At 37.6% G+C, this 14,132-nt stretch overlaps 1 protein-coding gene across 1 annotated transcript in view; it reads right to left on the bottom strand.

The window, feature by feature from the left end:
* Positions 1–592: 592 nt before the first annotated feature.
* Positions 593–14,132, bottom strand: part of LOC113820973 (mitotic checkpoint serine/threonine-protein kinase BUB1) — a 13,644-nt gene continuing 104 nt past the window's right edge. Inside the window, exons 1-26 of the mRNA XM_070125164.1 lie at positions 14,118–14,132; positions 12,439–12,601; positions 11,381–11,597; positions 11,032–11,228; positions 10,526–10,754; positions 9,922–10,108; positions 9,633–9,799; positions 9,268–9,355; positions 8,997–9,103; positions 7,722–7,802; positions 7,436–7,525; positions 7,101–7,209; positions 6,688–6,923; positions 6,227–6,415; positions 5,817–6,047; positions 5,273–5,472; positions 4,870–5,016; positions 4,536–4,680; positions 4,218–4,334; positions 3,940–4,077; positions 3,465–3,614; positions 2,962–3,123; positions 2,471–2,673; positions 2,022–2,295; positions 1,537–1,709; positions 593–1,362 (exon numbers count right to left, since the gene is read on the bottom strand). The exon at positions 14,118–14,132 is cut by the window's right edge and continues 104 nt beyond it. Coding sequence (XP_069981265.1) covers positions 1,176–1,362; positions 1,537–1,709; positions 2,022–2,295; positions 2,471–2,673; positions 2,962–3,123; positions 3,465–3,614; positions 3,940–4,077; positions 4,218–4,334; positions 4,536–4,680; positions 4,870–5,016; positions 5,273–5,472; positions 5,817–6,047; positions 6,227–6,415; positions 6,688–6,923; positions 7,101–7,209; positions 7,436–7,525; positions 7,722–7,802; positions 8,997–9,103; positions 9,268–9,355; positions 9,633–9,799; positions 9,922–10,108; positions 10,526–10,754; positions 11,032–11,228; positions 11,381–11,597; positions 12,439–12,578 — 4,164 coding nt within the window. The 5' untranslated portion in view covers positions 12,579–12,601; positions 14,118–14,132 and the 3' untranslated portion in view covers positions 593–1,175. The remainder of the gene's footprint in view (positions 1,363–1,536; positions 1,710–2,021; positions 2,296–2,470; positions 2,674–2,961; positions 3,124–3,464; positions 3,615–3,939; positions 4,078–4,217; positions 4,335–4,535; positions 4,681–4,869; positions 5,017–5,272; positions 5,473–5,816; positions 6,048–6,226; positions 6,416–6,687; positions 6,924–7,100; positions 7,210–7,435; positions 7,526–7,721; positions 7,803–8,996; positions 9,104–9,267; positions 9,356–9,632; positions 9,800–9,921; positions 10,109–10,525; positions 10,755–11,031; positions 11,229–11,380; positions 11,598–12,438; positions 12,602–14,117) is intronic.

The raw sequence follows: 14,132 nt of genomic DNA, 5'->3' as shown, positions 1-14,132 counted from the left end.
GTCCTGGTCCTATTTGTCAAAAAAATTGATACGAAAAATTGATTGACCATTATAAATATCAGGTCGAGTAGAACCCGTCCCCTCTTAATGCGTCCACCTAAAATGAGGAAATTGGGAATCCCTATGGCAATTGCTTATCATGCTGCATTAAATGTAAGTTTTCCTAACCGAGTTTATGCATTGAGATCATAAATTCATTACTGATAATTCTTTATGTATTTTTGAGTTTGCGAATCATTAGAAATGATGCTTGATTTGATGATCATCGTCATGTCTTCATTTACTTATCAAAAATTATATCCAGGATAGTGTGTGGATGTCCTTTCCACCTACAAACCTTGCATGTTCAACTTTATCATGTTATAGCTCAAAAATTTATTTTCCCTTTCTAAAAACTTCCAAGATATCTGGGGAGAATAAAAAATGGTTAATGGTTGAAACGAATAAATGTGCTAGACATCTAAGGTAATACAGCACTATAGTAAAGTATTGTGGTGAAAAGGATAATCGAGTTAACGATCAGTATAAAGTGTACTTTAAAAGGTTTTTCAACCCTAAGAAGCAGAATAATTAGTTTTAATAAAAATTCATATTAATGTTTGTTCTTTATTTGTTGCATAAAAAATACAGATACATCTTGGCCTTAAGAAATTCAATTTATGCAAGGCTTCAGTCTTTGACACAGTTTGTATTACAAGTTAAATCCTCACTGCACAGTGTATTATACAAAAAATTACAAAGTTTTGTGCTTGTAAACCGTAAAAAATAACACAATCATTAGGAATTAAAAGAAAAAATAAAAGACAGAAAAGATGAAGGCTTAATTCATACTTTGGTAACTATAAGACAAAAGAAATGAAAAGAGTTTAGTCAAGACTGTAACATCTTTGTCAAAACACTGTAGAAGTATTTCCTTAAAAAAGTAAACTTTTCAGCTGCGGTGAAGGCACATTACCTTTGAACTTCGAGTAAGAAACATGTATGCATTATGCATTATATGTACCATTTCCTATGACAATTTGCATAGTATCACTAAAAAATAATTCACACTTATAACAATATCTAACTGGTATCTCATATCACTTTGCTTCACCTGAAAGTTATCCTTTAAAAAACATTCATACAAAATCGTCATGGGTGCAGGCTTAAATCACTTAACAGCCTGTGACTTGTCCTCAGGTCTTCTGAATCATCATGGTGAACAGTTGCTGAACCTTCACATTGAACTCGTTTTGCATGCCGTTCTCAAAGAAGGTAGTCATAATTTCTTGCTTGAGCTTGGACAGACTAGGGATGGCAGCGCAGGAGGGTACATTCAACAGAGTGGAGAAGACTGACTGCCACAGCTCCTTCTTCCAGTACCTGTGTTTGGCATTTGAAAATGAACCAATGTTATATCTATACTGTGATGCTACAGGATTTTCATAATGAGAATATTGAAAGTACCTTCAAAATCTTATAATTTATTAAAAACAACAGGTTAATTTAACTAGATATATCACAATACTCTATGAAAATGCAACAGTATGTTATTACCTTTTAAGAGTGACACCCTTCAGTTCCCACTGGCCACTCATACTCTTCTTGACATCCATATAAGAACCAAAGAGAAGGCAGAAAGCAACTGCTGCAGCTCCATAGAGGTCAGGCTGGTAGGTCCAAGGCTTGCCTTCTCTCATTTCACAACAAGTAAACCCTTCTGTTGTTACCTGCAGTTATAGGAGAGGGAGAGGGCTTTAAAACCAAGAGATTTTTCTTTTTCCAAAATTTGGTTAGACATCTGTGCAAATGCTAATAAACATTCAGACTTTGACATTTACATTTTACTAGTCATTTGCTATAGTTATGCAAATGCAAACATTGTTATTATCTCTGAATAGTGAATGTCTTCATATCTATTTTGCTTGTTTTACTATTTAAATAAACTGCTAATAATGATATAAAATTGAATATAACCAGATAATGATAAGTCTACAAATTTATGATTACTCAATACTTTGAAAAACATATCCTTTACATACCTTTTCCACAAAGGTAGTTCCCTCAGGCAGCAACTGCATGTCAATGCTTCGACCAAAATCAATCAGTTTGACTGAGGTTGGACAGCTTGCAAACATCTCAGCTGGGGATCTTGCTGTTGCATCTATGACTGGGGTGTTGCGGATCAGGAAATTGTCAGGCTTTATGTCAGCATGAATTATGTTGCAACTGTGCAACGCCTCTAGGATAGACAGGACCTCCACCATGAAATACAGGGCTAGTTCTTCTGGGACAGTCTTGCCAGCAACCTTGTATCTGCAGGTGGGTCGAGTTAATTGTTACATATATGAGAAGTAATGGAACTGTTATAGTTGAGCCCCAAAACAACAGTTGTTTATTCACAGCTTTCATGAGGAATGTTAAAGAATAAATAAACAAATAAAAAAATATTTAAGTTACTGGGTACATTAATTAATCTCAATACCCATACCTGTTCACTATGTCCAGTATTGTGCCATACTTGTGGTACTGGTTCACCAGGATTGACCCATTATTATAGAAGTATCCCCTGTTTATTCTCATGACTGAATCCAGCATGTTGATGGATGCATTCTCAGCCTTCAGCCGTTCACGGAGTTCATGGCAAATGTAGAACTCCCATGGGCATGAGGGCTTTTGAATTTTCAGAATCATCTGAAATGGTATAAGTGCTCTTTGATACACCAATAAAAATAACCATTATGTGTGTGTGTGTGGGGGGGAGGGGGGATCAACATTAATATCAAATGTGTATACATATTTTGATAACCATTTGTATATTAACTAAACTTTCACATAAAAAAAGGAAGAAAAAGAAACTGTTCATACATATACCAGGATGCCAGCCTATTAATAATCTTCTCCAGTTTATTTTGCACTCTATTAACATTCACACAGACTGCAATACTGGCCTGTCTTTCTCTCCATCCAACTCCCACTCACCTGCTTCTCGTCATCCTCATCCTCATCATCTTCATCACTGTCATCAAAAGAGGGCATAATGGTGACATTCATGGGGTCGAGTGTCGAGGCCTGGAACACCTTGGCATAGGCTCCCTCCCCTCGTAAGCGCCGCACATGGAACATCTCGCCTCCAAGGGTGATCTTTGAGAAGCCAGGAAAAGATTGAATGAGGCTCATAGGTAGTGTTTTTTTTTTTGTGTGTGATCATGGTTGTAAGAATTCTTACAAGAAGAAAAGAAATGGAGGAAAGGAGTGAGAAAATGGAAAAAGGAATGAAAAAAGAGAGAGAGAGAGAGAGAGAGAGAGAGAGAGAGAGAGAGAGAGAGAGAGAGAGAGAGAGAGAGAGAGAGAGAGAGAGACAGACAGAGAGAGAGAGAGAGAGAGAGAGAGAGGGGAAAAGGATAGAGGAAAAAAAGAATGATAAGTAAAAAAAAAGTGGGAAACTATAGCAATTTTATGTAGCTTTGCTACTCCCTATTTACCTGGCTATTTGGCTTCACTTGAGGTAGCTTTCCCTGTTGCAGCACAAAGCCTCCTCGCTCCTCAACAGGATGTTCCATGTTTAGCAGGAGAGTTTGCAGGAGATCGTCGGCAAAGGGATTGATCACGTCGGGTAGCTTTAGCTTCTGTGTCTGAAAGCATTTTAAAGTGCATATTCAGGGAACAGTAAAACACAGTAAATAGATGAACCGTATTCATGTTGACAAATATGGAAAAGTATGAATGAAAACGAATATCTTCACAATACAAGAGATGTATTTAACCGGTTGCGATTATATCTTCGTCAGAAATACATGATATAATCGAAACCGGTTAAATACATCTCTTGTATTGTGAAGATATTCGTTCCACAGTAAATAGAATTAACATCTCTGAGCCTATAATTGAGGGTGGTTGCTCATCCTCATCATTCAAATTGAGAAAAATGTACATTCAACAAATTCAGAAAAAACTCACCTTACTAGCTGGAACATGTTTAAATTCTCTTGCATCAATCCTGGTGGACTCGGCCAGTGATTGTGGCATTTCATCCATGTTCATTAGCATGACGGCTGCTTGGCGTGGGTCAAAATCATCTTTATCATCTGCTCGAAACTGCAGCCAAATGAAAAATAGAAATAGAGCATGATACACTTTCCACAAGACAATCTGAAACCTTGACAGATGTGTTCTTGTCATCTATTTTAGCATATGACTCATCCTCTAATATTGTACAGTACCAAAGGTAGATATACCTGTGTTGCAAAACTTGGTTTGGTTTCAGCAAGGCTCTCTCCTCGAGATTTGTCGGCTAAATAGCCCGATTTGGTGAAGTCTCCCGTCTGAGCAGGTCCTCCACTCTCAAGGGCAAACTTGAAGAGAAGAAAGAGTAAAGGGTAAAAAATAATAAAGCAGGTTCACATGAAAGTAAAATACAGTATTAAACCTGCTTATTATACAAAATTTACCAGCAAACAATGGATAGGAGTGAAGCACATTTGTTTTTAAAAATATAAACAAGATTTAATATTTAGTTACAGATCTTCAGAATTGCATAATCTCTTACAGCTCACCTCTAACTGTGTATGGGAGTTGTGTCGTGAGCGAGAGATGTGCGTCGTGGACAGACCCCCTTGTTGTGTGATCCCGTGCACGGTTTGGCCTCCAAGAGTGGTGGAAGTGGTGGAATAGCCAGAGCTGCTGGAGGTGGAAGACGACCTGCAAGGAAAATGTAAGTCTAGTTATCCTGCACAATTACTGACGAGAATAAATAGAGAAGCAAGAGAAAGAAATTAAAAAGGCCAATATATGAATACATAATTAAAGTATAACCCTCATTACTAATACAAGATCAGAAGACAGCAAAATAAAAATAAAAACACAAAATAACCACTGAAGCCTTTTTACCTGTACTCTCTTGAAGCCTCCATAATGGGGGAAAGAGCAGGCTTGGGGATGGGTGAGGAGGGAGGAGCTTGCGTGACGGGAGGAGGAGGCATGAGCTCTCCGCTGTCTTCCTTTTCCTCCTCACTTTCTTTGATTTCTGGGAAATGGCTGTCGAGGAAGTGAGAAAAATGAAATAATTTAAATTAAGATTTTTTAGGTTATAGTTATATAAATTTTCAGTTGTCAGAACTCCACACTTAAGAACTACATGGACAGGTTCTCTGTTTCATGTCTGATACAGCTTTGGGAGGCAAATTGAAAAATAATGAAATTATAACAAGAATGAAAAAGCAGATGAGAAAAAAAAAGGTAAAGAAAGATCCAGGAAAAGAATGGAAAAAAAGGTGTTGGTTCATTGCCTCACTTGTTAATCTTGAGGACTGCCATGGTAAAGTCGTCCCCATTGGTTGTGGCCTGGGGTACACAGCCAAGCGACCATGGCCCAGGTGTGGATGCCACCTTGGCCATCTTGGCAAAAGCCTCAGGGTTTTTGGGCATCTTCAGGGTCAAGTCAGCCATGTTTCCTCCATTCAAGGGCACAATGTCATCTAGGTAATCATCGTCCTAATGGGAGACAGAAGGGGAGGAAAGGTAATGCAATGCTCGTGTGATTGTGAACAAAAGACTGACTACAGATCATTAGCAGGTACACTGAAAAACATTTTCCTGATATTTCAAAGAAGCAATTATATTACTCAACTGTAGATTTAACATTATTTAGTCTAAGAGTTCTGTAGGGGTATTATCCCCCCCCCCCCCCATTTATTCCATATCAAATACAACAGCAACAAGCCCACAGTTGCAACAATATATAACGATTTCTAAAAGTCTTTAAATACCAAGTTTCACTCTCTCTCTCTCTCTGTAAAGTAGTCAACTAAAATGAATATACAGAAAAATAAACTTACCCCTCCTAAGTCCCCTCTAGTTCTATCAGCACTACCCACAGCCCCTTCCACTTTCTCCTCCTCCACTTCTGGCCTCTCAGTATCCTCCACAAGCAGTACAGGGACATTGGTGGCAGGCTGTAGGATGCCAGAGGTGCTTCTGAATTCCTTTTGCTGAACAAACCCTGCTGGGGGGTCATTCTCATTGTTGTCGTCGGCGAACAGATCATTTGGGTCAGGTATCTTGCAGGCCTGGGGGGATCAGGGAAAGATGGATGGTAATTGGTCAGTCTTTTTTTTATTTTTTATTCATTTCTTTACTTATTTTTATGTAGGTATTTTCTGAGCATCAGCATCACAATAACATGAAAATTGATTTTTATAACAAAATTTTCCTCATTAAGGTACTTTCAAAAAGTGCAGACACCAACCTCAGCATCAGAGAAGATGGCAAATGGCTGGCATGGTTTGGTTTCCTGCTTCTTGGGGGCACTTTCAACCTCATCAGAAAAGATCGTGAAGGGGTCACTCTTCACTGGTTTCTTCTCAGATGTATCGCTGAATATAGTGAATGGTGCTGGACCCGATTCCTTGCCAATATGACTAGGCTTGCCATCATCCTGCAAATATATAAATAATAACAATAATAATAATGAGTGTTTAGATATTATATGAAATTGGCCACTTCCAGTAACAACTTCAAGCAACAGGCACCTAAACCTGCAACATTTCCTTAATATTCATATATAAACATAAGTACTGATTCACCATACATCCCACTTGTGCCCAGACCTGTACCTCTTACTCCACTTATAGGCACACAAAACACACGGATATGGTTTATTTTTCTCCATCAGTGAAATATACTTCCATGATTCCTCCTCATACTGACCTGGAAGATAGAGAAGGGTGCGCTTGCCTTCGCAGCTGCCTTGGGCTCAGGTTCGGGTGTCTGTCCTAGGCTGTTGGTGTCCTGCTGAAGGTCATCTTTGAAAAGACTCGCCGACCACATCTCATTGATCATGTTCATGGCCATCTTGGTGTTGACAGTGGGGTCAGTAACATTAAGACCACGCGAGTTGCTGCTGGTGCTCAGGTTGGAATTGTCCCGGCTAGTAGGGAGGGGTGCTGAAAGAGTGGGAACATTCACAGGGTAATGCAGAAGAAAGTACAAATTCCTCTAAAAGCATTCATTCTGGTTTTGTACCACTATCACAAAAGACCTTATTCCTCATTTCAGAATTGAATGCAGCCTGGCAAGATACCTTTGCAATCCTGATCTACAACAAAATTTACAAAACTTACCTGGCACTGACAAACTGGGTTCTTGTAAATGGGAAGATTCCTTGCTGCAAGGACTGGCCACTGCTGGCTGGCACTGTAGCAATGCACTAGTAGTACTTTCATCCAAAAGCTGTCAAATATAAAGAATCAACTAAATGAATGATGCATAGGACTACTGTATTTACAGTAATATTAAAACAAAGCAATATATTCTTATCATTATTTATACTTTTTCTTTATGTAGTGAATTCTGGTCATGATAAAGTATTAAAAAAAAAATAATAATAAATAAATAAATAAAATAAAATCACTCTCTTTGTTCCTTTGCATCTCATTTGCAGCCAAGACCAACTTACATGAGATGCATTCACCGAATAGTTGACAGAGGCATTCACCGACTTGTTAATGGCAATCCAACTGTCGTGATAGATGTTGCGGCCCATACTCTGTTGACGAAGGGGAAAGGTTCTCTACTTAATACATACTGAAGTACATACCAACTGTCTCAGAACAAAGTAAATACAAAATACTTCCACATAAAAATATGCACTTGTTCATGAAAGAAGGCAAGCAAGCATACACACTGATGGTTCAACACAGAGAAAAGGTGTATATATGAAAAACAATAGATATGCCTCATACCTCTGCCTTCCTGTCTTCTCTTTTTCTTCTGACTGAACTGACTTCCAAGACAGGTTCTGCTGGGGAGACCATTTCAGGAGCCTGAAACAAGAAAATTCCTTCATTTTAGAACTCTGGATAATCATAATGAACAGACAAGTAAAAGAAAAATTCGCTTATATGAGCAGAGAATGGTTAATGGTAGAAACAAACAAATGTGTTAAACATCAAAGGTCATAGAGCACTATGGTAAAGCATTGTGGTGGAAAGGATAAAAATGAGGTAACAATTAGGATAACAGTCAATGTCAATACAGGATACTATGGTAGGGAAAAAGATAAAGAGGGGGGAACAAATTCAGTAAAGCAGAGATAAATAAGAGGAGTAGAGAGTGTAAATAAAAATATGGATATATAGTACACAGTAGTCTGCTAAATTTCCTGGCCATGTTCCACCTTCTAGGTTTTGAACTAGTCCATACACCACACTACTTCCGCCATCTGATTATAACATACTGTAATGTCCCATATTACACATGCACACACACACACACACATATACACACACACACACGCACAAACATACACACACGCACAAACATACACACAAGCACTTATATATAGACACACACACACTTATATATAGACACACACACACTTATATATAAATACACACACACACACTTATATATATATACACACACACACTTATATATATACACACACACACACTTATATATATACACACAAACACACACACTTATATATATAAGTGTGTGTGTTTGTGTGTATATATACACACACACACACTTATATATATACACACACACACACTTATATATATACACACACACACACTTATATATATACACACACACACACTTATATATATACACACACACACACTTATATATATACACACACACACACTTATATATACACACAAACACACACACACACTTATATACACACACAAACACACACACACACATATATATACACACACACACTTATATATATACACACACACTTATATATACACATACTTATATACACACACACACACACACACACACACACACTTGTATATATATATACACACACACACACACGCTTATACATAAACATTCAGCATACTAATCTGATCATATAGAGATGTTGTAAAGAGTTGGAAGCCACCCAACACACCACCACTGGTAAAAACAAGATCAATTACTTCTAGGGAGATGGAGGGAGGAGAGAGGATGGAATGAAAAATAAACGAAGGAAAAGAATAAATAACACACATGAAATTTACCCTTAACTCTGATTCCTCTCTCTTTTGCTGCGACAAACGTTCCTGCAGCAACTGCTGGATCATCTCCTCTTGCTTCTTGAGCATATCCTGCATTTGTTGAAGCTCAGCTGAAATGTAAATAAATACATATTCTACTTCTGCATGGAAACTTGAAAACGGAAATTCACATATACTGATACATAGAAAAAGTAATGAGCAAGCATAGTATACAAATAGTATACAGTGTTCAAACAGCTATACTAATGCATACTAACAACAATCCTATGCTCACCATTCTTTTTCTCCTCTTCTTTACGCTTCTTGAAAAATTTTGCAGCCCGAAGCTCTTCAAAGCTGAACTCCTCTGTTCCACAATACACCTGTGTAAAACATTAGAGGAAGAATATGTAAAGTTATAAATACAAAGATATACAATTTTATTTCAATAACATACAACACATTACTTCAGGATTCTATTCAGAACTACTTTAAATGGGTTCTATCACACTTCCCATCATAAATGTGAATTCTCTTTCTTCTTTAGCAACACATATGAAACAGTCTTCTCCAAAGTTTGGGCACAGCACGGCAACAAGGGATAGAGCCCTACACGCGAGTTATAACGACTTCTTTGTGTTCTTTTCGTCGATTACTTACCTTATGTTTGCAATACTGTGGTTGGACTTTTGGGTCAAATGGCTCTGAGATAAACATGGGGACATGCCACTCCTCAAACTCTTTCTTGCGAATGCTTAGAACATTACTTGTCTGTGGGAGTTTTGCTGGGGTGGTTGTTGGCTGCGAGAGTTGAGCATCTTCATGCACTGTGTGAAGATGACAGAACATATCATAAATATCAGATTTACATGGCCATGTGCACACATCTTTGCTGAAAGTAATACTCTCTCAACTTCACGGCAACACAAGCTTGAAAATTTAGGCTCACATGAGAATGCAGGCTTTTGGTATTTGTTGAGGTCTTCCACAGGTACAACAGGAGTGGTTCTCTGGCTAGCTTTAGCCTTTGACCAAACACCAGGGTCTTTGACATTCTCCTTGTTCACTGCTGTTCGGACTGGCAGAACTCCTCCCGAGGCATCTCTCTGAGAAGCCACTGACCGGCCACCACTATCCTGGAAATTTTAGATTAACAGTTAGTGAAGAAGAAATGATAAAGTTGAAAGTGATAATGATAGGGAGGACTGAGGTACTGTCAGACAAAAATTGGTGATAATGACAAAGTAGTCAATATTTTTTGTAATCTGATTGCAGGTTATGGGACTCCCAGTTGCAGTAGATAATAGATAACTGTACAGCAGTTGACAGAGTAAGAGAATAGAATGAAAAGTTTACTGCTGACAACCAAATGCCACCCAAAGTTGATGAATGAAAGACTAATTGGTGTTTGTTTAATTGGTGCTTAATAACAAACATGTATCAAAAGCAAAAGAGGCTACTATCTAGTATCTTGAAAAGAAATCCTGGCTTTCCTTACAGCCTTTATAATGAGTGAACGATCAACATCAAACGAGCCTAGAGCCTCAACTCACTTGGAAAATCTGAAATGCTGGTCCACCACGGTTGCTTGTGGGAGGGGCAACAGCTACCCTTCCTGCAGACCCAATGACATTAGCTCCCACACGCTCAACTGGGACATGGTGCTTGCGTCCCTGTGGTTTCAGGGAGGCGAGTGCAGCTCTTTGGGCTTCAGAGGTACTTGTATCAGTCTCCACCAGTTTTCCTTCCAGTGTTGAGCGGGTAACTCTCATCTGGAATTTTCTGGAGACACAAAGGTAGACGGTGAGAATTCTGAAGATCATGTGTGTCCAAAACATAAATACATACATAAATGAACAAACTTGCTAATCAAATATGACCAAGATATAGATAAAATTATTTTTAATAAACACTGATATATCTGATAAACTGTAGGGTAGTTAGCCCATCTTTTAACTTCAATTGAAAGAGAAAATTCATACCAATACTCCATATTTACAAAAAATTATGGAAATTTCAAAAACTAGTACAATGAACTAAAGTAATGCAAATGTCTTACTTATGTGCATCTTCCAGGACATCAAATGGCTTAGCACCACTCTGGAGACCCTTCTGATAAACTGCATCTGCACGTTTGTAGTTACCCACTTTCTCAATCTCCCATGCCCAGCTCATGTAGAATTCGGCAAGACCTGTACACATTCCTTTGGCTTCCAACGTCTGATAGATTTCCACTGGACTGGGACATAAATTTGCCTGTGAATGGAGACTTCTATTAAGAAATGGTCTACCCTCTCCAATGAAAAGATTATGGGTCTTTCTTCTAATTCAGTTTTATATAATCTAAGGTATGCAGTGCACCATTAATCTGTAGCAGTGACATAACTTTTAGAAGGTGCCACACTTACATATTTAATCCAGAGTTCCAAGAAACGAGAGTCATTGTCATATTTCTTGTGGGTGTCTTTGCTGGTATGCAGGGCCGTGACGCATTTTTCAATGAGCTTTGTGATGTTTCCCTCCTTACCTCCTTTGGGGTAGTTTTGCTCAACCCAAAGGACGTAACGGTACCATACATCTAAGGGATCATCTCCAGAATATGTGCGTAATTCCTCTTCAAAAATACTGTTGAGAAAAATGTAAAACTTTTGTGCACCAAAGATTAACATGAAATATGGTAGCTAACTAAACATTCCATGTGTAATTGGTAAGTCAGAAAGAAAAAGAAAGAAAGAAAGAAAGAAAAAGGTTAGATGAATTTAAACTTTTTATGGGAACCACCTGGCAAAATGGCCTATTTTCTTATGTTACCCAATGTACCCGAAAAAGGAAACTTATGGCACTCAACACGATCATCAGAATTTCACTTGTCATTCTAGTCAAGTTGTGGATTTCAGGAACCTAACCCCCAACATTAAGAGATTCTTAAGCTAGATAAAATCTGGAGAGCTATTTGTACCACAGGGGAAGAGGGAACAAAGTATGAACCACAAAGTTGACAACAAGTAGCATTTATGTTTAAGAATGTTGGTCAATGTTGATTTAAAGTATGTACATAAACCCTTACATGGACCACTATAATGAGTACAATGAGAAATGAGACGCAAGATAACTGTGAACCAATTCTTTTAAACAACTGGTACTTCTTAATGTGGATAACAAATTTCACTTGTCAAGATTTTTTTTTATTGGCTATTGAAATGAATTATTTACAAATGTCTTAAGGGTAGACAGCACAATAATAATAATAATTCACATCTGGAGACAAGAAAAATCACTGTATATGTTAGCTTTGTGTATCTGGTCAAGAAAGAGTTTCTGCATTGAACACAATGGATTCACTTAATTTCTTAAATAGCCATGGTCATATCTTGCTAAAATATCATTCACTCCTCAAGAATAAAGAGGAGTGGGGTCAAAAATAACAATGACCATAAATATTACAAAGAAAAAAGCAACCACATACTGCCTCTCTGCACTCAGCTTGCGAGCAGCACTCTCATCGAGGGCCACAGACAAGACAGTGGCCTTTCGTCCCTGCTTCAGCGGCTGGATGTTCTCCTTACTCAATTCCCAGCGGTTAGCAGCTCCCTCTGCCTCACCCATGTTGGCCAGGATTTTCTCTCTCTCTCTGCAGGAGAAATGAAATTTAGCAAAAGGAAATGGTGAACTATTAGGTAATTCCTCTGGATAATGGAGGCAATTCATATATACTGATACTTTTTAAATAAATAAATATCAATATATACATCTAAATTAATGAATCAAAAGAGGTGCAATATTGATGGTGTGACCTTTCCTTATTTTTGAAAGTGAGTCATGTCAAAATGCTCTGTACAGTACTTTGGTTTTAATCATTTTTTGAAAAGAATGTTACTGAACTGTTTAAAAACTAAAAATGGTACTGAAGAGATATAATGGATATATACAATTCTTTACAAACTGCCATTTAATAGTATTTTCTTACTAACAAGAAATAATTAGCATTAGACAGTTATCTAATGCTCACTTCTCCAATAAGCAGCGAACTACAGGCCTGTGCTACACCCTATCAGGATTTCTAAAATGGGGGAGGGGGGTGGACACGAGCTACATGGAACAGCTCTGAATATTGTGAAATAAGTGACAATTAAATGCTGATGTTTTTCTTTAAAATAACTTGGTACCCCATCTCCGAATATAGTGTTGGGTATTCCTCATAAGAAAACTATAAAGAGGAAAAGAAACAGGTTTAAATATACCCCTTTGGTTTATTTTTTAAAAAGTTGAGAAATGTAATGCACAATTCTGAATAAACGGGTATTTCATTCATTCTAAATTTAATTGTTTGTGGTGGATATAACTGTTCAACTGACTGGTATTTAAATTTCCAGCCTTGCATAATAGCAAGTATGAGCAAGATTATATAAAAAAGGTAAAATAAACCCATAGTGTTAGCATTCTAAAACATCTATCAATTAATGGCAAATCCTAAGATGAAGTAAAATACTGTCGTGCTTATCTAGGCCTACTTTCGAAAAGCACATTTATCAAAAAAAATCGAGAAAATAAAAGCAAAACATAACAAAATAGAGCCAGACACCATAGCTTTTAGATAATTTCTAAAAGCTATGCTCTTTTCAATAAACTTGGGTCAGGTAAAACGAATCAAATGACCTCACTTGACCCTGGCAGGAACGTCAAGATATTTAAATCCCTAAATGGCTTATGATTACAAACTATATCTTTATATTTCTTTGTCCATTTTGCGAAGCTTAAATCTTTAAAACCGCCAAACCATGGAGCGCAATACCAACAGTTTCTAATTGTTCAAACGTCAATTAGTTCAAATACAAGTTTAAAAAATACGTTTGTACATTAAAAATGGGATATTCTTCAGTATATCACATATTCAGACATATATTCGATATCCAGGTTATACTACTCCACTAACACTTCAATACACCGTAATAAGAACACACAGACCGACTCCCATCCATTTAAATTCCCCCAAACACTAACAACAACAAGGCGCTGAAATCCTCCATCTCCCGGACCTCCTTTTAAAAAGAACACCAATACACAAGCTAATATCGCTCAAAACCACTTCTAACTCACTCAGATCTGTAGCATAAACCCCCTCACTCCAAAGGCAACGCGACTCACCTATCAGAAAATGAC

This window comes from Penaeus vannamei, chromosome 9 (genome assembly GCF_042767895.1).
Source record: "Penaeus vannamei isolate JL-2024 chromosome 9, ASM4276789v1, whole genome shotgun sequence".
Classification (NCBI taxonomy): domain Eukaryota; kingdom Metazoa; phylum Arthropoda; class Malacostraca; order Decapoda; family Penaeidae; genus Penaeus; species Penaeus vannamei.
Note: the sequence above shows the minus strand (reverse complement) of the source record. Positions and strands in the feature narration are given on the sequence as shown.